Source organism: Macaca nemestrina, chromosome 4 (assembly GCF_043159975.1).
Source record: "Macaca nemestrina isolate mMacNem1 chromosome 4, mMacNem.hap1, whole genome shotgun sequence".
Classification (NCBI taxonomy): domain Eukaryota; kingdom Metazoa; phylum Chordata; class Mammalia; order Primates; family Cercopithecidae; genus Macaca; species Macaca nemestrina.
Window position 1 is genome coordinate 169,473,659 of NC_092128.1, and position 22,369 is coordinate 169,496,027.

Sequence of the window (22,369 nt, forward strand, 5' to 3'; positions counted from 1 at the left end):
TAATGTATTGTCTTTCTCTAGCTGCTTCCAATTTTTTTTTTCTTTAGCTTTTAACCAATTTGATTATGATGTATCTGGGTGTGAATTTAATTGAGTTTATCCAGTTTGGAATTTCCTCAGCTTCTTAGATCTGTAATTTATGTCTTTCACCAAACTTGGGATTTTTTTAGCTCCACACTTTTTCTCCTTTCTTCTGGGATTCTGATGGCACAGATGCTAAACGCTGTCCACATTATGCTTGCTTACTTAGAACTAGAGGGCTTCTCCGGCAGCTCTGTTTGTCCATGTCCTGAAGCCTACTTCTATGTTTTGGTCTGTGTGTAGTCCAGAGTTGGGTAACAGAGGGAAACAACTGGTAAACTTATGGCTAGTTGGGCAGTATTTCAAATTTTGGTCTGGTTCCCCAATCCACCTGGTAGTATTTACTTTCCACAGTCCTGAAGTAGCTGCTTCATGCATTCTGTCCACGCTCCACAGGTGAGCTCAGTGGGAGGCAGAGCGTGGAGCTTGTTTTCTTCATCTTACTCAGAACTGGAACCAACTCTCTCAACTAAATATAATGAGACAAAAGCTATTTTACCACAAACACTAAACAAAATATATAACATGTATATTAAGCTGGCGGTGTAAAGCCAACAGGCTGAATAAAAAGAAACTCATCTTAGAATTGATAGACCTCAGCTGATCCTCACGATGATCAATGACTTTTTATTTGGCATGGCACCTGGCATTTATTTGCTTCCACTGAAAATACATTCAATCTGGAGATTGTTCCAAATGTAGGCTGTGCACAGTATCATCGGAGGCAACTTGCTGCGCTTTTTGTTCTTTTAAGTCTTATAAGTCTTGACTTAAATGGAGAGAACTGCTGATTAACACAATTTTTAAAAGAGCTTAATCAGGGAAATTCTCAACTGTTACATACAAAGAACACTCAATCTATACAGCACTATGATCACTCTGCCAAAAGAGCCGGCAGTTAGAACACCATTGTGTGCATTAATTATTGACATATCAATGGAGGTGAGCCAATAGAATTCTTTAATGAATCATTTTTTAAAGCAAATCATTACCCACTGATTTTTGATATTATATATGTATTTTTTTCTATAAATCAGGTTTATATATTTTTATTCAGATTTGATTTCCTAGTTTCTGAGTGGGTTTCTCCCTCTAATTCACAAGCCAGCCTAGGGTAACATGGTAGACTTGTGTATCTAATGTACATGTATCTAATGTACTTTTCAGGCAGTATTATGCCTTCAGCAACCACTGGGCAGCAGGACACCGTACTTAATTAGCTGCCTTTGCAGTTATCAGCCTCCAATCACATTTGATTAAGGGCACCATTTATTTCACTCAAGCCCAAGAGTGCTCTCCTGGGGAGAGGCAGGTGGTACTCTCCTGTTGATGAAGTCCAGAGAGCCAGAGAGAGAGCCTGTCACCAGAAGTGACACTCTGCAGCTCAGTCACAGACTTTCCAAATGACCTTGCAGAAGCCATTTTTCTCCCCAACACGTTTTATTTATTTAATTTTTTAAATTATTATGATTCTTTTTGATCACTATGTTGCTCAAACTGGACTCAGACTCCTGGACTCAAACAGTCTTCCCACCTCAACCTTCCAAGTAGCTGGGATGACAGGCATGCATTTTCCATGCCCGGCTTAAAACCTAGATGTTTTCAAAGCCCAGTGTTTTCATTAATGACAGGAAAAATTTGTAAAGCCCTTCTAAGTGCTTCTTTGTATGAATATATATGTCAGAGGGGCAAGTTACTATTCCCTCTTTACACCTGAACAAACTGAAGCTTGGTGATATTAGGAGATCTAAGTTCAGACAGCATCAGGAACCCAAGCCCGATTTTTCTGAATCCAAACATTTGTGGTCTTTCTCCTACAACTTCCTATCACTAAAACTACTGTTAATCAAGAATAGAATTACAAAGCATTGTTTCCTGTTTAATTCTACTTGGCAAAGGCCACGAGGGTCTATTTACTTAATGTAAGAATGAATATTACTTGAGACTGCAACCTCCAAGTAGAGTTTTCAGCATTTATTTGATAAACTTAAATTCTAATATATTTCTATGTGTAATACTTCAGAGGCTGATCCTACATTATGCCTGATGTTTGTTAAAAAAAAAAAAATGTCGTATCCACACAGTAGAGTTGGCTATTTGCAACCACAGGTAGCTCTTATTTTTTGCAAAATGCAGCATAGAGAGATATAGTTTTGCTGATGTTTTTGACAGTGTGAATTTATAAGGACATATGTTTAAAGTAATTTGTCATGTTTTTCTCTATTTTTGTCAGATTTGTGCAAAGGCATAAAATTTTTTTTATTACCTGTAGGGTCTTTTTCTTCCTCTCCTTTCTGTAACCATGAATATTAAAATTAAAAATTCTCTTTGTTTCTCAGTCACAGAGTTACTACTGGCTAAATAGCTGAGGCTTTCACCCACAGCACTTTCAGATGGAATCCTATTACACTTTATAAGGTTATCATCACCCTCTGAAATTTTCATTAGTTATGGGTGTGTACATCCTAACATTTTGCAGTGGGGAGACAGCTGGGAGATATTGTGTTCTGGGTTGCAGCTGCCCATCAGAGTTCTTCCAATATAATGGAGTAAAAATCACTGGGTGTATGTAGTTCTTCCCTCCTCAATTTTATCCATAAAACATTTTATCTCCAAAAATTATGAAGGTGAGTTGCACAGGAGCCTGTTGTCTTAATAGTCATAGGCTGGCAGATCATACTACTTAATTGATAGAGCACATTCAACCCAGAAACATGACAGGAGGTTAAATTATTATAATCAAATTGGCTTTTCAGTTCTAGTCTCCATCATCTGATTATAATTTATCATATACAGTGTGATTAGAAAGTGACAATTGATTCTATTATTCCTTTTACTCTGTAATGACACCTAATCTGTATTCCATGAAAAGATATTCTTTGAAACCAATAACACATTCAAATGATGGTTTGATTTTGCTAAGCAAATATTTTTCCAGATGATGCATATTAATTTAGAACCCACGAAATGTCAAGTTTTTCATGTTTAAACGAAGAATTGATCTGCGTTTAAATAATCTATTCTGGATCCTTCAATCTATTAGGCCCTGTGGCTTCGATAGTGAGTTGGCAAACTGGCTTCATGTCCTCTTAGGTCTGGGGTGTGGAAGGGCAGACAGATAATTAAAGAACATAAATAAACTGATAAATAGTAACAAGAGAGTGTGTTAGTCTGTCTTCACACTGCTAGGAAGAAATACCTGAGACTGGGTCATTTACAAAGAAAAGAGGCTTAATTGACTCATGGTTCCACAGGCTGTACAGGTAGCATGAATGGGGAGACCTGAGAAAACTTTCAATCATGGCAGAAGGTGAAGGGGAATCAGGCACGTCCTCACATGGCTGGAGCAGGAAAGAGAGTGAAGGCGGAAGGGCTACACACTTTTAAACAACCAGATCTCGTGAGGACTCACTCACTGCCACAAGAACAGCAAGGGAGAAATCCACGCCTATGACCCATTCACCTCCCACCAGGCCCGTCCTACAACACTGGGGATTACAATTCGACCAAATCCAAACCATATCAGATAGAGAAGGGATAATGCTACAGCAGCGTACAACAGGGACTCAAATCCAGATATAGTGGGTAAGAAGAGGTTCCCTCCAAAATATAGTGTTTAGGTCTTCATAAGGATAGCAATGAATCATTTTCACTCATTGCATCTTGAAACCTTCTTCAGATCTTCAGGAACCAGTGAGGAGTAGCAGAAACAGGTCAAGTATGTCTCATTTTAAATGCCAGCCCTTTACACAGTAGCTATATGAAATGACTTTACTCTGAGCCTCATCCTCCTCATCTGAACAGACAGGAATAATACGTAGGTCACAAGGACTATTCTGAAGGTTAATTAACTTATATGTTTTAAGCATCGGTGACAGAGAGCGCATTAAATAAATGGTAGCTCTTTTTCTTCCAACAATTCCTGCTGCCACCAAACACACTTTCTTTTACAATATCCAACTGTGATTTCTGTCTAATTAAGGCAGCTCCTAAACCTAGATTATATGAACAGATATGAGGTAATCTGATTTGGACACAATCCAAGTCAATAAAAATGGACGCTCACATAGACTGCTTTGTTATGGTAACATATTCGATTCAGAATGAACTGAAATATCACAAATCCTACATTTTATATAACATAAAACATAACAAGCAAATAGAAGAAAATAAAGGCATTCATTGTTCCCACCACCACAAGGAGTGTATTCAGGTTGATTAGAGAAGGACAGGTCAGTTTTGACAGAGGTAAAAAGGGCTAAAATAGCATCCGAATGTAAAGAGGGGAGAAATCTCAGTGTATTCCCGAATTTCCCTGAGGCGCCGTTGTTGGCTTGCTGTTCTATTTCTTATACCTCTCTTCAGAATATCTCATTCATTCCCACACACCTTTCAACCCCAGTATCTCCAGGCCTTTTACTCCCAGACCTATATGTGATGCTTCATGCCCTCTACTGAACTTCAGAATGGAACATTCCACCATCTGAAGCTCACTGAGTTTGGTTCATACCCTGTAGGCTTTTCCTTGTTTAATGTACTAAAAGTAGAATCCATTCCCCTTTCTGAACCTTCCTGAATATTCCCCATTAGTTCCCAGCACACCATCCAGCCTTTTATCCAAAGCAGAAACTTCAGAATTAATTCAGACATATTCCTCTTATTTAGCCCCAATCCTTATGCTCACATCCCATCAGTCGTCAAGTCCTAATCTCTTCTGTCCTTTTATCCCGTAGCACAAAACACTGTCAAATAGCACCAACCTTTGCTTTCCAGGTGTACTGGGAAGATAGGTAGTGGCAGTAATGCCTGGGAGTTGGTTACAAGTGCAGAATTTCAGGCCGCATCCAGACCTACCAAATCCGAATCGGCATGTTAAAAAGGTGTCTAGGCAACTCCATTACAACTATGATCAAACTTTTACATTATCTTTTTTTTAATTATAAGAATTTTCAGGGCTGGGCGCGGAGGCTCAAGCCTGTAATCCCAGCATTTCGGGAGGCCGAGACGGGGGGATCACGAGGTCAGGAGATGGAGACCATCCTGACTAACACGGTGAAATCCCGTCTCTACTAAAAAAAATACAAAAAACTAGCCGGGCGAGGTGACGGGCGCCTGTAGTCCCAGCTACACAGGAGGCTGAGGCAGGAGAATGGCGGGAACTCGGGAGGCGGAGCTTGCAGTGAGCTGAGATCGCACCACTGCACTCCAGCCCGGGCGACAGAGCGAGACTCCGTCTCAAAAAAAAAAAAAAAAAAAAGAATTTTCAAACATATAAGAATCATAGATAATATAAAACACCCATATGCCACTACCCATGTTAATAATTATACTTTCTTGAGATATTTAATTTAAAACAATTTTTAGGGACAGGGTCTTGCTATGTTGTCCAGGCTGGTCTCAAATTCCTGGGCACAGGCAATCCTCCCACCTTAGCCTCCTGTGTAGCTGTGATTGCAGATGCACTCCACCATGATTAAGCAATGATATCAGAGTTGAAAGCCACTTCCCAACACTCCTCCCTAGGGTGACCAATGTGTCTCGGTTTGCCACAGACCATCCAGATTGCTGTACTGAAAGTCTTGAATCCCTGGAAACTTCTCAGTCCTGGGGAAATTCATGGATACTCCTCTCTCCCTCACACATTTACACATTCACGACATGTGCTTGTTTTCATAAATAATACACAGAATGATTTTATGTGTTTAACTTTATGCAAATAGCATCATGTTGCACACGTTGCTCTTCAGTTAGCTCTTCACCTAGCATTATTAATTTTGAGATTTACTCTAATGGTATGTTAATATGAATTGAGTTATTTTAATTGCTGTATCGTTTGCATGAATATACTCTATCCACTGTCTTCTGATGCAGGTGCGGGTTGCTTCTAATGTTATTTTTAAAATAATACATCAACCAACAGTATAAATGCCTCCTTGCGCAGATTTGGAAATTTCCTAGGGAATATATCTTGAAGAGGTGTTACTGCTAAATCCTAAAGTATATCTATCTTCAGCTTTACTACATGGGGTCTGATTGCTCTCTACATGGAGCAGTTCATGTTCTCCCATCAACAACGTGAGAGCCCTTTTATCTTTGCCAGCACTGCTTGGCACTATCAGACTTACAGAGTATTGCGAGCCTGATGAGTGTGAAATGGTATTTCAATGTCTTAAGTTGGTTTTTCCTGCTTTAGTTAGCCAGGTGGAGTATCTTTCACTTGTTTCTGGGCCATCCAGTTTTCTGCTCTATGACTTTTTTTGTGCACACACACGTTGCCTGTTATCTTATTGAGGTATTCTGGATACTAACCTTTTGTGAATCATACGAATTGCAAACATCTTCTCCAAGTGAGGGTTTGCCTTACATTTTTATCTAGGAATTCTGTTGCTCTCTGTATTAAAATTTTTTTAAATCAAGATATAATTCACGCCCCATAAAACTCACCATTTTAAAGTGTACAGTTGAGTGTTTTTTAGTGATCTTTTGTGTTTTTTAATCTTTTATTTTAGACATCTTTTCTATCCTGATACCATAAATGCCATTCTCCTCCCATTAAAAAAAAAGTAATTGTTTGCTTTTTGTTTTTATGTATTTAGTCTGATAAGAGTGGATTTTTGATTGTGGAGTGATGAATTGATCTCATTTAACATTTATGCATATGGATAGCTAGTTGTTTTAGCAACATTTGTTACATAATCTATCCACCTCCACTAGTTGGTAATGTCATTTCTGTTATCTATCAAGTTTCCATATACACATCAGTCAATTTCTAAGCTCCACATTCTTTTGGTTTATCTGTGAACCAATATCACACAATTTGTTTTTCATAACTTTGTAATAAATCTTGATGTCTGTAAGGCATTATCTTCTGACCTTGGTCTTTTTCATAGCTCTCTTCTCTCTCCACGACCTTTACTGTGCCACATAAATTTTAGGCCCATTCTTTCAAATTCAACAAAAAATGTTCTTGTGGATTTTAATTGGAATTGCACTGAATTTACAGATAGTTCAGGAAGAACTGCCATATTCAAATATTGACATCTTTACAATACTTGCATCCACAATTTGATATGTCTCTTAATTTCATTAGGTCTCCCTTTATCCCTTGTAATTTTTACATGGTTATAATACTCACTAAATGCATATATTATTACTGGATTTCTTACTGGATACATTATTGTTTTAAATATTGTATTTCAGATTTATTTATGCACATATCTATTACATTTTCTTATTGATTGTTGATGGTATCTAGGAATAAACCACTTTTGTACACTGAACTTATATCCTGCAATTTTGGTGAATTCCATGTTTTATAGTCTGAGGAATACTGACAATCATCTCATTTGTAAATGAGAGCAATTTACTTTCTTCCTTTCCAATTTTAATTACCTTTTTAAAAATGTGTCTCACTGATTGCGCTGGCCAGGACTTCCAGTACAATGCTGACTAGAAGTGGTAGAAGGCACTAGTTTGTCATATTTTTGCCTTTAAAGGCAAGGATTAAAACAACATACCATTGATTATGGTGCCTGATTTAGGGTGGTGGTTTTTAAAATACATATTTACTAGGTTAAACATTTTTCTTCTATATCCCTAGCTTGCTAAGCATTTTAACTCTGAGTGATGATTTTAATTGCTTTTCCTTTTAAAACTGATCTTAGAATTACTCTTCTTTAAGAGACCTTTCCAGCACTCTAAAGTTGGAATCAAAGCTCCTTGTCTCTGATCCCACTGTATTTTGTGCTTCCCACAGCAAGTTCATCTGCTGATGTGTCTATGCTTCTCAGTAGCTTCTAAGCAACTCAAGGGCAGGAACCTCATGTTTGATTCATGGCTATATCCTCCAGCACCTGATGTAGATCATGAAAAACTGTACATAGCTGTAAGATAAATTGTGGAAAACATGTTCTAGAAACTTTATTTTTCCTTCCTCAAAACCAATTCTGTTTCTGACAATTAGGCTTAATAACAGCATAGAAATTGGACTGAGAGAAGTTTTAGTTATCTACACATGTATATTTTCTTTTAATATAATAACTCATAGAATGCAAATATACATTTGAATGTCATTGACTTCCTTCTTACAGCAAACCTAAGTTGTTTCTACATTCTAAATCAAGTTCATATTTATTTTAACATCATATTAGTTACTTATCTTTGTGTCATTGTTAAAACAAAAATAAGGCTCCCAGAAACTTTGATTTGTTCAGTATGTACTTTCTAGAGGTCTTTTCATATCTAGTTACTAAGATTATTCTAACTTAATTAATTTAAATGATTTTTTTTTTTTTTACCAATGCCAAAGGCCTTTTTAAATGCATTATGTTTGTCAGTGTTTGAATAGCCTTACCTGTTTATTCCAGAACACTAAGATACTTAATGATCATAGGACCTCAAATGCCGTTTGAAAATATGAAACCTTTATCTTTTAAGTCAGTTTTGCTTTCATGCATAGCATGGCTCTCAAATCACAGTTGTAATATTTATTAGCTCTCTTTGCCGAACTGCGGGTAATACATCTTTCACATTTCATTGAGAAGAAAAGAAATTTAATCTCACTAGGATCTCCATTATTAGTTCTCCCTCTTGGTTTTTTTTTTTTTCCTGTGGGGATTTTATGTTGGCCAGATGGGCTCTGAAGAATCCACAGACGGATCAGTATTTTACAATGGCAAAGTGGAAAAGCAAAATCTATTTTTGAGTTAGGAAATTAAATGCGATATATTGTCATCTAGCTCACTATGTCCAAACTAGTCAATATTTTGTTCATATTCGATATTGTACAATTATTCTCTTACAAAACAGAATACCTTCATTTTCCTCAACTTTACTTCAGTTCTGTGTTTATCTTGTTCCACTGGATAACAGTAATTAGCCACTCAATTACACCCTCTATTCCCTTGAATTCTACCAACTCTAAAGAGGACTCTATAAACCACATTTTTACGCTGGATCTACTTTCTGGGGAATGGCAATTAAATTTCATTAGCAGCAAAAAGTTAAACAACCTTTTCCATATTCATCACAGAATAATCTGTCTTCCATGAAGCAGAGTTGCTGAATGAAATGTTTGAGAATCAATCTGGTGGGAAATTGTTTATTTCTCAAATTGGCCCAATTCTCATTTTTAAAGATTCCGACACTTCTCTCTTCAGGTAGTTGCCCTCATGGTCAAAAATCTCTTAAATGGAGAAATAATTATAAGGTCACATAGTTTGTCATAAATGATTTCAAATGGTGTAACATCTCAAAGTGTGCATTCCAAATATTTCATGTATGGAATAAATAAAAAGAAGCTTCATTTGGAGCCTTCTCATCTTTGTCTATCGTCTTAATGATGTCTAAGAACGTGTCTGTTCTACATAAAACCAGATACCTGATTTCCAGAAAAGTACTATATTATTTCATTTTAGTTTTGCTAGGCATGACCAAGCACTTTATTAAAGGATCTTTTGCCTGACCCACTTATTCCTACATTATATTCAAAGTTTACCCTTCCCCCTCTAGCCACACTGAACAGTAGGGACTTTCTCAATTGGATCATTTTCTTTCTTGTATCTTTGACTTTGTATGCAAGAGTCTTTCCAAAAAGCATGTCCCTTTCTTCACTATTTATGTAAATATCTACTTCTCCTTCAAAACTCTGATCAGATTCTATGTTGATGATGTGTTCCCTAATCATCTCCTAAACACACACACACAAACACACACACATAGACTTAGCTTTCCGGTCCTCCAATAATACTTCATAGACTAGCTCTTTGAATTAGAATTATTTGTCTGTGCTCTCTTTTCTTACCAGATTTTGAGGTCTTGGAAGTCAGAGTCCATCATTTTTTCATCTTTGGATCCCAGGACCTAGGCCCGCACTGCCATGGTAACAGGCACTCAATGTGCATTTATAAATAATCGATTCAACTAAACATGCTGAATACTGTAAAAATTATTCTTAAATTCTGAATAATACGGACTCTCCTACACTGAAGTCAGTATCTGTGACTATAATGACCAGAAGTAGATAGGCTATCTTTTAAGTTCAGTATCTGTGACTATAATGACCAGAAGTAGATAGGCTATCTTTTAAGTTCAATTTTTAAAGTTTTTCATAAGACAGAAGTAAATCGTAAAATTCCTAACAGAAATAAGAAAGAAAAAGGGCACCTGAATTTATCTGCCAAAATTAACTCATATTTAGAATAGAAAGAATCTTAAAAAAAAAAAAAAAATGAGAGGGCGGGGCACAGTGGCTCTTACCTGTCAGCACTTTGAGAAGCCGAGTTGGGCAGATCTCTTGAGGCCAGGAGTCCAACACCAGCCTGGACAACATGGTAAATACAAAAAGTAGCCAGGCATGGTGGCGCCTGCCTGTAATCCCAGCTACTTGGGAGGCTGAGACCTGAGAATTGCTTGAACTCAGGAGGCAGAGGCTGCAGTGAGCTGAGATTGTGCCACAGTACTCCAGTCTGGGCAACAGAATGAGACTCTGTCTCAAATAAATAAATAAATAAAATAAAAAGGAGAGCAAATTGAGTAAAATAAGACTTTTCAACTAAATTAGCTCCTGTGACTGTTTTATAAACAAATCTTAATGGTTAGTTTGCAAAAGAGCAAGGGCAATTGAAGTTAGCAGAATTAAGGGCTGAAAAGCAACATTGATTATTTCAGTGCGTGACTAGGGGAAGACCTCAGCAAGGGAAGTCAAGAGGCCCTAACCCAACCAATTTACAAACACTCTAAAATGCCCACATTATGTTTTGCTCTCTTTTTAGCTCATTTTAAACTGAGCAAGCATTTTTGTTTTAAAAACAAACAAAAATATAAACCAAATTATAAAAATCTTCATTGAAGTTACCTAACATTTCATTGTGCTACTGCTTTCTTGCTTATTACTTTTCTAATAACCACGAGGGTTTAACTTTCTGTTATGACTATTAAAATGATTTCACTAAGAATGTGCCTGGATGCTTCAAAAAGAGGAAACATCATTTGTGAGTTTCAAAACAGAAATATTTGACAAGTATATGAAGGAACCCTTGTAAGCATTCTTGGAATTAATTTTTTTCCTATCTCCTGCATCCCCAACCACCAATTAAAAAAAAAAAAAGCACTTTGGGTGGAGTTAAGAACTCTTTTCAAATGTTAAACAATAGCTGGAAATCCTGAAAATGTATTCCCTTTTATCAAGTAGGAAAATGCTTTAAAGTCTCCCCCCACCACTGCCACCTTTCTTTTTGCTAAGAATTGTTTTGCACGATATTTACTCACTGGTTTCTATTTTTAACAGAAAGTTCAGTTATAACTGCCTGAAATATAATGCCATCTGTGTTTATTTTCCCTTCTGAAACACGATTTTTTCCCCCCAAACATAACAAGTACCTGGTCCTAATAACCTAGATACATGTATCAACTCAACTAATTCTTCACTGTAACCAGCGGTGAAATTAAAGATTTAGAACGTGTACCATAAAAACGTGAACTTCATTGCAAATGTAAATCATATCAAGTACATCTATACATTCAAATATTTAAAAATATTCTGATTCATAAGTAGTTATGAGTTATATGTATTTACCTGGGTGGAGGTAGCTATGGAATGAGAAAGAGTGCACAACACACCCCATGATATAGTTAGTGAATCAAGAAATAGGCCAGGAGCCAGATGACCAAAGAATCACAGAATCACTTTGACTTCACATTTTCCAAATCTATACTCACACCTCTACCTGGGACAGCAGCATCTAGCATGTGGAGACCGTTTGAGAAAAAAAAAAATTAAATATATTAATAATATATTTTAAGTTACTTTAAATACTGTGAAGTAATATGCCACCGGGAACATCATTATATATTTATATTTGAGCTGATAAGTTACTGTAAAAAATCATACTGACAGTTTTCTAATGTAAAAAGTGGGCTTAATCTCTTTTCTACCAAACCACCCATGAAGAAAAATTCAAACATTTTATTTGGAGCTTATTTGCATTTCAAAGAAGGCTTAAATTCCACACATGGTTTTTTATTATAGCTTGACATTTCTTTCACATTTATTATAGTGTTCAAGAGTATCCCGAAGTATGATTTTTTTTTTTTTTTGTATTCTCAGAGTCATTATCTCTAATATCAGCCTCAACACTGATTCTAGAAAGTTTATGCGGTGCCAGGTTTTCTATTCTCGGGAAATGGAGGATGTGTAACAAGTCGTCTCAATGGACACGTCCCTAAAATAGCCTGGCACAGATGACTTAGCGCCTAATGGTTCCCGTTTCCACTTGAGCCTTTGTAGGGCATGAGTTAAACAGAACATTTCCCAAATCACCATGATCCTGACTTGAAAAACAAGAACGGAAGACAGAGGCACAACCACTGCTGCTAACTGAAAGCCATGGGGATTTTGACTCAAGAAATTCTTATGTTCCTAATTCTCAACCTTTTATTTCTCAGTTGTGGATTCCTCTCTTGAGGAACTGACAAGTACAGACTTTTCCTGCCATACAGCCCTGGAGGCAGGTCCAGATTCTGTATTTCCCTTTGTCCAGAAGCGGCTCTAAAATAAATTTCTAATTTGTTACAAGGAAATGCTTCACAGAGTCTACATGTATATATTTCATTTGTGTTTTTGTGCCTTGTTGTTTATCACTTTGCATTACCCGTGCCTAGCTTGTCCTAGGCTCTAAACCTGTTTCCTGAAGTTGCTGTATATGTATTATGTGAGAACTGGCATTTCATGTCTCATCTGTTTTTTATTCATAACCTCTCTTTTTCCTGACATCTACTGGGTATATTAAATTCATACATGATGACAAAATAAACTGGCTATAATTAAATAACAAATTTTAACTTGCATAAAACAGACAAAACCATATCACTGACGATGTTACAAAATTATCAATAAAATGATGCCTATGTAAAACATTATTAGAGTACACAAAATAAAACAATAAAAGAATAACTCTTTTTAGTTCCTTTATAGTGAAGGCAATTTATTTTGTATATTATTTTGCATAGTTTGTCAAACAACATAGTCCATTAGATAGTGATGTGTTAATATCTCCAGTAAAGATTTCAGGTCAGTAACCAGTCTTGAAATCTCTTGCCCACAACTATCACTTAGTACTTTTAAAAGACATAACTGGACAACTGGACAAGAGGAAGAGCATCAGTATTGCCAAATTTGACTGATACTCACGAGAGGATATTCCCAATATAAGCGTAGTAGGAGCAACAGTAGGGTGTGGTTCCATCACAGCAGTAAGATTTGCAATCTTTGCCACACTGAGCAAGGCAATCATCTACAAAACAAAAACCATTTGTGAGCAGTTATAGTTGTAAAATCACAGTTTCAGGAAAAATTATGCTATTTCACATCTTAATCAGCCAATGACCACTCTTTAGTGGTTTTAAATCTTCATTTTCGTCCTCAGAATTCAAAAACATTCGTAAGGATCTAAATTAGCCTCCCTTCCCCATTAGACTATAACCTGTAAAGACAAAGACAATTCTTGAATCTTCTATACCAAGCACCATAATTGCTAGTCAGGGTTAGTTGAATGAGATAATGAAGGAAGGAATTAAAGAACAATTAAACTACTCAGTCATTGGATTTGTCCATAGAGTTTTTATAATAAATTTTAAATGATAAAGTCTTCTTGGCCAAGCAAAATGGCTCATGCATGTAATCCTAGCACTTTGGGAGGCTGAGGCGGGTGGATAACTTAAGGTCAGGAGTTCGAGACCAGCCTGGCCAACATGGTAAAATCCAGTGTCTACTAAAAATACAAAAAGTAGCTGGGTGTGGTGGTACACACCTGTAATACCAGCTACTCAGGAGGCTGAGGCAGGAGAATTGCTTGAACCTAGGAAATGGAGGTTACAATGAGCCGAGATCATGCCACTGCACTCCAGCCTGGGCGACACAGTGAGGCTCTGCCTCAAAAAAAAAAAAAAAAAAAAGTTTTCTAACTTTAGGGTCTTGTATTCTCAACTGAACTCAATCAATAGAAGGTTTAGTGGTATGAATAACACCAAAAAGGAATAATTTCAAAATGATGTATATTTTCCATGATACTACATTGTATGCTTTCCTTTTTGTGCTATTTTTTACCTGTATAATTACAGTTTGCATACATGTGGTAACACAATGAGTCTGCATCCTGTAAATTCATTTGGATTAAAAGATGATTGGTTATAGGAAGAAATCCCCATAGACAATATTTTGTAAACAATTAAGAGTTTACTTAATGTCAGATTGAGGAATCAGTAAGATATAAAACAGTACTATGTGAAGGAGGAAAAGTTATTTTCTGAATAAAGGATCAGAAATTACTATTTTTTCCATATATTTTGCAGCAAGAAAAATTATACTAAAAATTTTGGATAAAAATTACTCTAGCTTTTAAGTATTCTTTATTCCAGCTAAATGATTTATGTTTAACAAGCTAAGGTTGTCACCGAGTTAGTCATATAAGTTATGATGGATATGTAAGTTTCAGGTACATGATTAGGAAAACATTAAGTACAGTCTGATAATTTAGGTTATACATTTAAGAGTCACAAAATAATCCATTTCCAACTCAATTCCTGAAGGTAATATTAATTATTATATAAATTATATAAAACTTTTGCTTCCCTATCAAAGCCATAACATTAAAAGTACAAAATATTATATTTATGTCTACATGTCCATGTAACTGATTTATCCAGAAAGGAAATTTTACGTTGCTTTTAAATCACTTCTGCTAAAGTATCATCTGCTAAGATGATCCTTTACAAAGAGATGTGATTAGAAGATAGCAAAGTTCAGTCACCGTTAACAATTATGCGTGGCTTTTGTGGAACAAATGGAAAAATTCATGTTTCCTTCCCCTCAGTTTTATTTTTACATTATAGGTAGTCAAACATGACCCTTGAGGCTTACCTCTGGATTGTGGTAAGAAGGAATGAAAACGAAAAATAATTACCTTTGTGAGATTCAGTAAGTACTTAAGTCCACTTCTAAAATTTGAAAACAGAAACACGATCTAATGATTTAGATACAAGGGAGAAGCCAATATATTGACAATAAATGCTTTTTGCAGAGTACAACACACTTTTAAAGGCTATTTATTTTACAGTTTTCTTGGTGAATTTCCATAGCTCTCATTTTTAGTGCTGTCTAATTTATTACTGGTCAGTTATCTGAAGGGCTTAGTGGGGATGTTTTGCTTCATGTTCTTAAAAGCCATTCAACGTACACCTACAGCCATCTGATCTTTGACAAAGTCAGCAAAAATAAGCAATGGGGAAAGGACTCCCTATTCAATAAATGGTGCTGGATAACCAATTAGCCATACACAGAAGAATGAAAATGGACCCCTATCTTTTACCACATACAAAAATTAACTGAAATTGATTAAAGATTTAAATGAAAGACCTCAAACTATAAGACTCCTGGAAGAAAAGCTAGGAAACACCATTCCTGACATCAGCCTTGGGAAGGAATTTATAACTAAGTCCTCAATAGCAATTGCAACAAAAGCAATTGACAAGCGGGATTTAATTAAACTAAAGAGCTTCTGCACAGCAAAATAAACTATCAACAGAGTAAGCAAACAATCTACAGAATGGGAGAAAATATGTGTAAGCTATGCATCTGACAAAAGCCTAATATCCAGAATCTATAAGGAACTTAAATAATTGAACAAGCAAAAACTAAATAATCCCATTAAAAAATGGGCAAAGGACATGAACCAGACACTTCTCAAAAGAAGACATACAAGCAGCCAACACACACAACAAAAAAATGTTCAACAAGTCACCAATCATCAGAGAAATGCAAATCAAAATAGAGCGCTATTACTGAAAAGTCAAAAAAACAACAGATGCTGATGAGCCCGTGGAGAAAAGGGAACACTTATACACTGTTACTGGAAATGTTAATTAGTTCAACCACTATGAAAAGCAGTTTGGAGATTTCTCAAAGAACTTAAATCGAAACTACCATTTGACTCAGTAATCTCATTGCTGGGGTATATATCCAAAGGGAAATAAATCATTCTATCAAAAAGAGAAATGCATTTGTACATTCATCACAGCACTATTTGAAATAGTAAGGACACTCATCCTAAGTGTTCACTAATAGTGGACTCAGTAAAGAAAATGTGGTACATATACACCATGGAATACTATGCAGCCAGGAAAAAAAAGATTAAAATCATGTCCTTTGCAGCAACATGGATGAAGCTAGAGGCCATCATCCTATGCAAATTAATTCAGGAACAGAAAACCAAATACCGCATGTTCTCACAAGTGAGAGCTAAACCCTGGGTACTCATGGGCATAAAGATAGCAACAGTAGACACTGGGGACTTCTAGAGCGGGAAGGAAAGGGAGTGGGGAGGGGTTGAAAAACGAACTATTGGGTGCTATATTCAATACCTGGGTGACGGGATCAATTGTACCTCAAACCTCAGCATCACAAAATATACTCATGTAACAAATCTGCACATGTACTCCCTGAGTCTAAAATTAAAGATGTTGAAATTATTTAAAAAATAAATTAAAGCCACTCTGATTGTGAAAGAGCTAATGTCCCCACTATTCTGTCAGAGTAGGACAACCAATGTGTAAGTAACTTCATGGGTGCCCTTTGAACCGTGTCCAGGACAGTGACATCTTATTAAACTCTCCATCAATATCAAAGATTCAATTGCTACCATTGTATTCCGGTGACTACTCTTATAAAGACATGGTGTTATCAAAATATTTTGAGCCAATGTTACAGGAAACCAAGCCCAAAATCTTGTAGCCAAGCAGCTGGATTATACCTGAGCAAACATCTGGATCATGTTACACATTGGTCATTGTTTTTATGGCATTTTCCAGTGCTCTTGTCTACTTCCCAGAATTAAACTACCCAAAAGGGGAGATTTAACAGGATGGCAAATACATTTACAATCACAGCCTCTCCAAAATGAAATTTCAGCCACACCTCAAAGCCTTTTTTGTGTTAGTTGCTTTCTCTGGGATATTTGAGAATAATTTGGCAAAGATCAGTGTTGGTGCCATACAGGAGCTTTTTCTCACTGGAGAAAGAACAGACCATTCCAATTTGTCTTCAGAAGATAAATAATATTACATCTAATGTCCAAGTTAGTATCCCTGAAAATCAGCCAATTTAAACTTTCTTCAATGACTTTTTGCTGAAAGGTGTGGTCTGGAAGAAGGTTCCCCAGCTCACCCGTGCCTCCCAACTCACCCTGCCTCCCACCTTAAGGAAAGTGCAGAACAGGAAAAGCAGTATCTGGCTTGAAGCGCTTGCTTAGAAATGGCCCTTGCAAACTATAGCTAAGATAAGAGAGGAAGGAAAGGGAGGGGACAGAAGTTACTGGCTGAGGCCCGGAAGGTAAAACCTTGACCAAATCCTGTCTTTGTAGCCTGCAGTGGGAGTCAGACAATAATATTGACACTTCACTGGGTCTCCTTCCAAAAGTAACTCTATAGTACAACATGATGCTTCAGGTATAGAAACTTTGTTCTTATTTGTTTAGCCAAATAAAATGTGAATCTAATGCATTTGCTTTGGGGAAAATAATTTAGATTATGAGTAATGCATCTACATAGATTTTTGTCCCATGAAGCTGGCAATTCATTTAATAGTATGAACTCGTTCGATTTCTGGGGTGTTCCAGCATCTAACCTCCGCCCTTACTTCCAGCCATACCTCTTAGTTGCAACCAAACTGAAATATCCTTTGTTGCATGTACAGATCTTGATTTTTGCCTTTGATCCCACGATATCCTGCTATATCCTACTCCATCTCGTTTGGTTCAGGGCGTCTCCATTTTTCAAAGGTCTAGTTCCTTCAAGTCTTCCTCAATTCAGTTTTCCTGAGCAAATATTGATTGATCTTTTTGCTGAACAAAATAGACATTGTCCTCATGAAGTTTACTCTTTTAAGCCAGCAATAAGGTTTCTTCTTTGAACATCTATAGCACATGATTTTACCTCTCCTATGACACAACCTTTTATACCTTAAAGTAATTTATGATCATACCATATTTCCCAGAGAAGACTGATAAGAACATGACCTCTTATGGCTCAACATATCTCAGTAAGTAATAGTTGAATGAATATAAAAAGCAAAAAAAGGCCTCTGAATAAGAATCCAGGAATTGACACCAACGAACTTATTAGCTAAACACTTCTTAGCAAAGATAATAAGTCAACTTAGCACTGGCTTACAATGACTTTGTGCCTTACAAGAGAAGGATTCCAAAGAAGAGAAATGAATGGACTGAAAACTTTCTAAACTAACCACCCTTGTTGCTGGCCAGCTTTGCTGATTTCCTGAGCCCTGAGGAGCTGGGCATCTGCACTGGGGAAACAGGTGGAGGGGGGAGATGTGTAAAGCAGAAGCTTTCAGTTTACCAGAAGGAATATAATAAACAAACAAACAAAATTGTGGTTCAAAGGAGTGGTTGAGTAAGTGTGAGTGTGAAAGTATTAAACACTGTTGAGCAGAGGCGGTGAAAAGCATAATTGCTTTGAAAGAACTAATAAAGAGATTTTTTCAATAGAAAACGAGTATTAATGCAATTGACTCTGTTAATCCCTCCAATTCTGAAAACCTTATATAAGTTTAATAAAAGAAATAAATGTTGTAAACAGATTAAATAGAAATTCTCTTCATTTAATAGAAAGAACTTATCCTACTTTTATGAATTTCCATATTAGAAAGTCAGCGTTTTTTCCTGCCATAAACATCTTTAAAAGGGTAACTCCTAGACAGCCACTAATTTGCATTTCAATAAACAAACTGAAAATGTCCACAGAAGTTATGGTGACTCTTTTCTAGCAAGGTTGAATGAGAAATTCAATTCTTTTAATGCTCAGGTCCAACGTTGAAGAAAATCGTTTCAGTTGCAATATATTTTTGAGTATCAAAGGTAAACTTCAGTGCTATGTATACATTTAGTATTGGAGGCTCATGGATGAGCCTGCGATTTTTGTCACAGGACGTTAGAGACATAAAAACATTGTACAAAGAACTTTGCTTTTAGCTTGCATTGTTTTGTGAATATGAACGAATGCAAAGACCACATGTGTAAGACACTTTATACCTGAATAACCAATGAAAGGCCATTTGGGGCTCCATATTAATCACAGAACAAGAAAACTCACTTTGCTTAATTATTAGCAGTTCTTACTACAAATAATTAGAAGGGAAATGAGATGTCCTTCTCTTATAAACAAGTGTATACCAAATCAACTAACACAGATTAGACCCTGGGTGAATTCAAGCTTCTCAAAAACCTGTGTTTGACTTCAATCCTATAGCTCAGTCTACTGCACTTGTAAATCTCCCAAAGAACAAAAACAAAGCTCTAAGTTTTTTTTTATTCGTAAGAGGGAAAACCAGGAATATTAAGAAAGCAGAAGGTGGAGAGTCCACTGCCTACCCTATCCAGATAAGTTTATTTGGATGTAGTTTACTCTATCCAGAGTCAAATCCCCTAAACAGGAGACTGCTATTTCCAAGGTGGAAAGGGAAAGAAAAGAAATACAAAAAGTAAAAGGAACAAAACAAAAACCGCGTGAGGGTGGAAGCGCGCGGGTTTCTGCCATCGCTTCGCAGAAAAGGCAGAGGCGTCTGCAAAGGTCCTTCTGCAAAGGTCCCAGTCCGTCCAGCTCAACCCAACTTGGCCCGGATCGTGACCCAAGCCCTGCCCCGAGCCTCTGACCCTCTCCGCCGCCCTCTGTCACTGACCTGCGTAGACAAAGAGCAGGACCAACTTCGGAAGCAAGACCCCTGGACGCACGGGCAGCCTTGGAGCGTCCATCCAAGCCGGTGACCTGAGGTTGCGCGCCAGAGATAGGCTTGGAGCGAAGGGAGAGCCCGGAACCGGAGGGAATGGGTAGGATGGAGGACGATCAGATGGAGAGAGCAGCGCTCCTGAGAGCCGGGTGGAGCGGAGACCCGGCCATTTCCTAGGGAGCCTTCCAAGGGAGCCTGGGCCGGGCGCGTCCCGGGCCAGCGAGTGCGGGACTCCGCGGAGCTGGGGCGCGCGTGGCCCGAGACGGGCTGCGCTGGGGGCCCAGGTCTCTTTGTCTCGCCCCACTGCGCTCAGGCGCGGGGAAGGCTGCCACTCCGGCGTCCTTGGCCACCCAGGCTCACATTTCATCTCCGCGGGTGGCAACGACTCCGGGCAGGGGGCGGGGGTGGCCCCGACTCCTCCCCAAGCTCGGGTTCTTCCTTCTAAAGAGTGACTAGAGGACCAAGAAACTTTTTCTAACCCCTTGCTTTGGCGATTGCTGTGGAGTTCAACCTGCTCCTTTTTAGCCCTGCCCTCCACTACAGTTTTTCCTTTCAAAGCAATGGATGAACAACTTTGTTTTTTATCTTTAAACAAAGGGAAGGAATTTTCAGGACTGAAGGTATTGGACAAAGAGTGACAGCGACGAAAACTCAGGATTGGGAAGTACAGAAAGTGTATGGCATCTCTGCTGAAAGCTGATAAAATGTTTATTGTTTTTTCCTGTAAATTCAGGAAAAAAAACCCAAACAGTGCACATTGTCGTTATGATTTTGACAATGTTTTGGAGTTACTGACCTATGCAATTAAACAAGAGAAAGAAAAAGATTTATAAAAAATGAAAGCTAAATTGTCATTAGCAAATGAAATATGTGTATACATGGAAAATCAAAGTTAATCAACAATGAAGTTCTTGTTTAGAAAACCAATAGTTTTCTTTCCTGCAAACAAAAATCAGTTAGAAAGTTCTCAATGTCATGCATGAAGAAAAAAACAAAGATGTGAATAAGTAAAGAGATACTTTTTTTCACTAAGAAATTTTAGTAGCATAAAGACAAGATTCCCCAAATTATTCTATACATTTAGAAATAAAATTGATCTCAATTTAAAAAATAACATGATTTTTTTTCAAACCAATCTGATTCTAAAGTTTATGTGGAAAATAAATATGTAAGAGTATCTATTTAAAACAAGAGTAATGCATGGGAATAATGAATGGGATATTACATATAATATCACCATAATTAAAACAGTTTAGATTAACATTGGAATAGATAGGCTCAATGAAAGAGAAAAGGGAACCCAAAAGTAGACATGAGTGTGTACAGCAATTTAATTTATGGTTTAAAGAAGTATCAATATAAAGTAGTAGGGGAAATGATGAGTTACTCAGTGAAAAGTGTTGAGACCATGAATAGCCATCTGTGGAGCCTTATCTTTTTACATCAAAATCAGTTCTATATGAATTACATATTTAAGATAGAACTATGCAAATGTTAGATTAAAGAATAAGAGCATAATATTCAAATATTTGTGGAATAGGGAAGCCTTGTCTAAACATTATAAAAAACTCAGAAACCGCAAAATATTGACCAACTTGACTAAATAAGAATTAAAACTTCCAGTTGGCAAACATTTAACTGGCAAAAACATTTGCAATGCAAAGATGCAAAGTCCTAATCTCATTATTATACTGAGCGTAAAGAAATCAATAGGAAAAACAACCAAGAGATAACTGAGGAAGGGTATTAATAGATACTTCATACAAAACAAATAAATATAAATATAGAAATCAAATTGACAGTGAGACCTCACTTTTCATGTCTCAAACCAACCAAACACAAAACCAAATGAACTCTTAAGGGAAACAATGTGTTTACATATACGAAAATTCAAATACACATGTACTTAATTTAGTCAGTTCTGTTCCGGGAATTATTTCCTATAAATGCACTGCTGCAAGGGCATAAGAGAGTGGGAGGAAACATCACCCCCAAAACAAACATAAGCTAAGCTCTTTACTGTGTTTTACACCTTGGTGAAGGCCCAATCATCTACCACGTTCAAAAGAAGCCTGATCAGTTCCACCTGTTTTCTCATCCTCACTGGCCAATCTGTCACCGAGTTCACCTAATCTGTCCACTTAAACGCCACTCAAATGCATTTTAAATTATCCTCTATTTCTGCCCTAATCTAGACTTTTATAGTCTTTATTATATTCAGTCTCCCTGCCTTCAGAGATGTTTGCCAGGCTGAAGCTGGAATATTTCTTCTTAAACTACAGATTTAATCATGTTTACTCACCTGGTTAAAACTCAGTAGCATCCTGTCGCCCTTAGGTTAAAATTCAAACATTTAATCCAGGGTGTTCAAGGACTTCTTCACTAGGTCCTGTCGTTCTTATATCCTGATCAAAACATTCCACTGGGAAGCACAATTTCTAAATAACTGGGACAATGGTTGGAACCTAGAGAAAATCCCAGGCATACAAGCCC

The 22,369-nt window shown here is 37.1% G+C and overlaps 1 protein-coding gene across 6 annotated transcripts in view; it reads right to left on the minus strand.

Annotated features, from left to right (window-relative positions):
- LOC105472802 (cysteine and tyrosine rich 1) overlaps positions 1-20,269 on the minus strand; it is a 105,374-nt gene extending 85,105 nt beyond the window's left edge. For 2 of the 6 annotated variants that reach the window (XM_011726332.2, XM_011726331.2), the window contains exons 1-2: positions 19,829-20,264; positions 13,271-13,373 (exon numbers count right to left, since the gene is read on the minus strand). In XM_011726332.2, coding sequence (XP_011724634.2) covers positions 13,271-13,373; positions 19,829-20,243 — 518 coding nt within the window. In that variant the 5' untranslated portion in view covers positions 20,244-20,264. Of the gene's footprint in view, positions 1-13,270; positions 13,374-19,828 lie in introns of all 6 variants that reach the window. The other 4 variants (XM_071095528.1, XM_071095527.1, XM_071095530.1 and 1 more) reach the window with 4 other exon arrangements.
- Between the last annotated feature and the right edge of the window lie 2,100 nt (positions 20,270-22,369).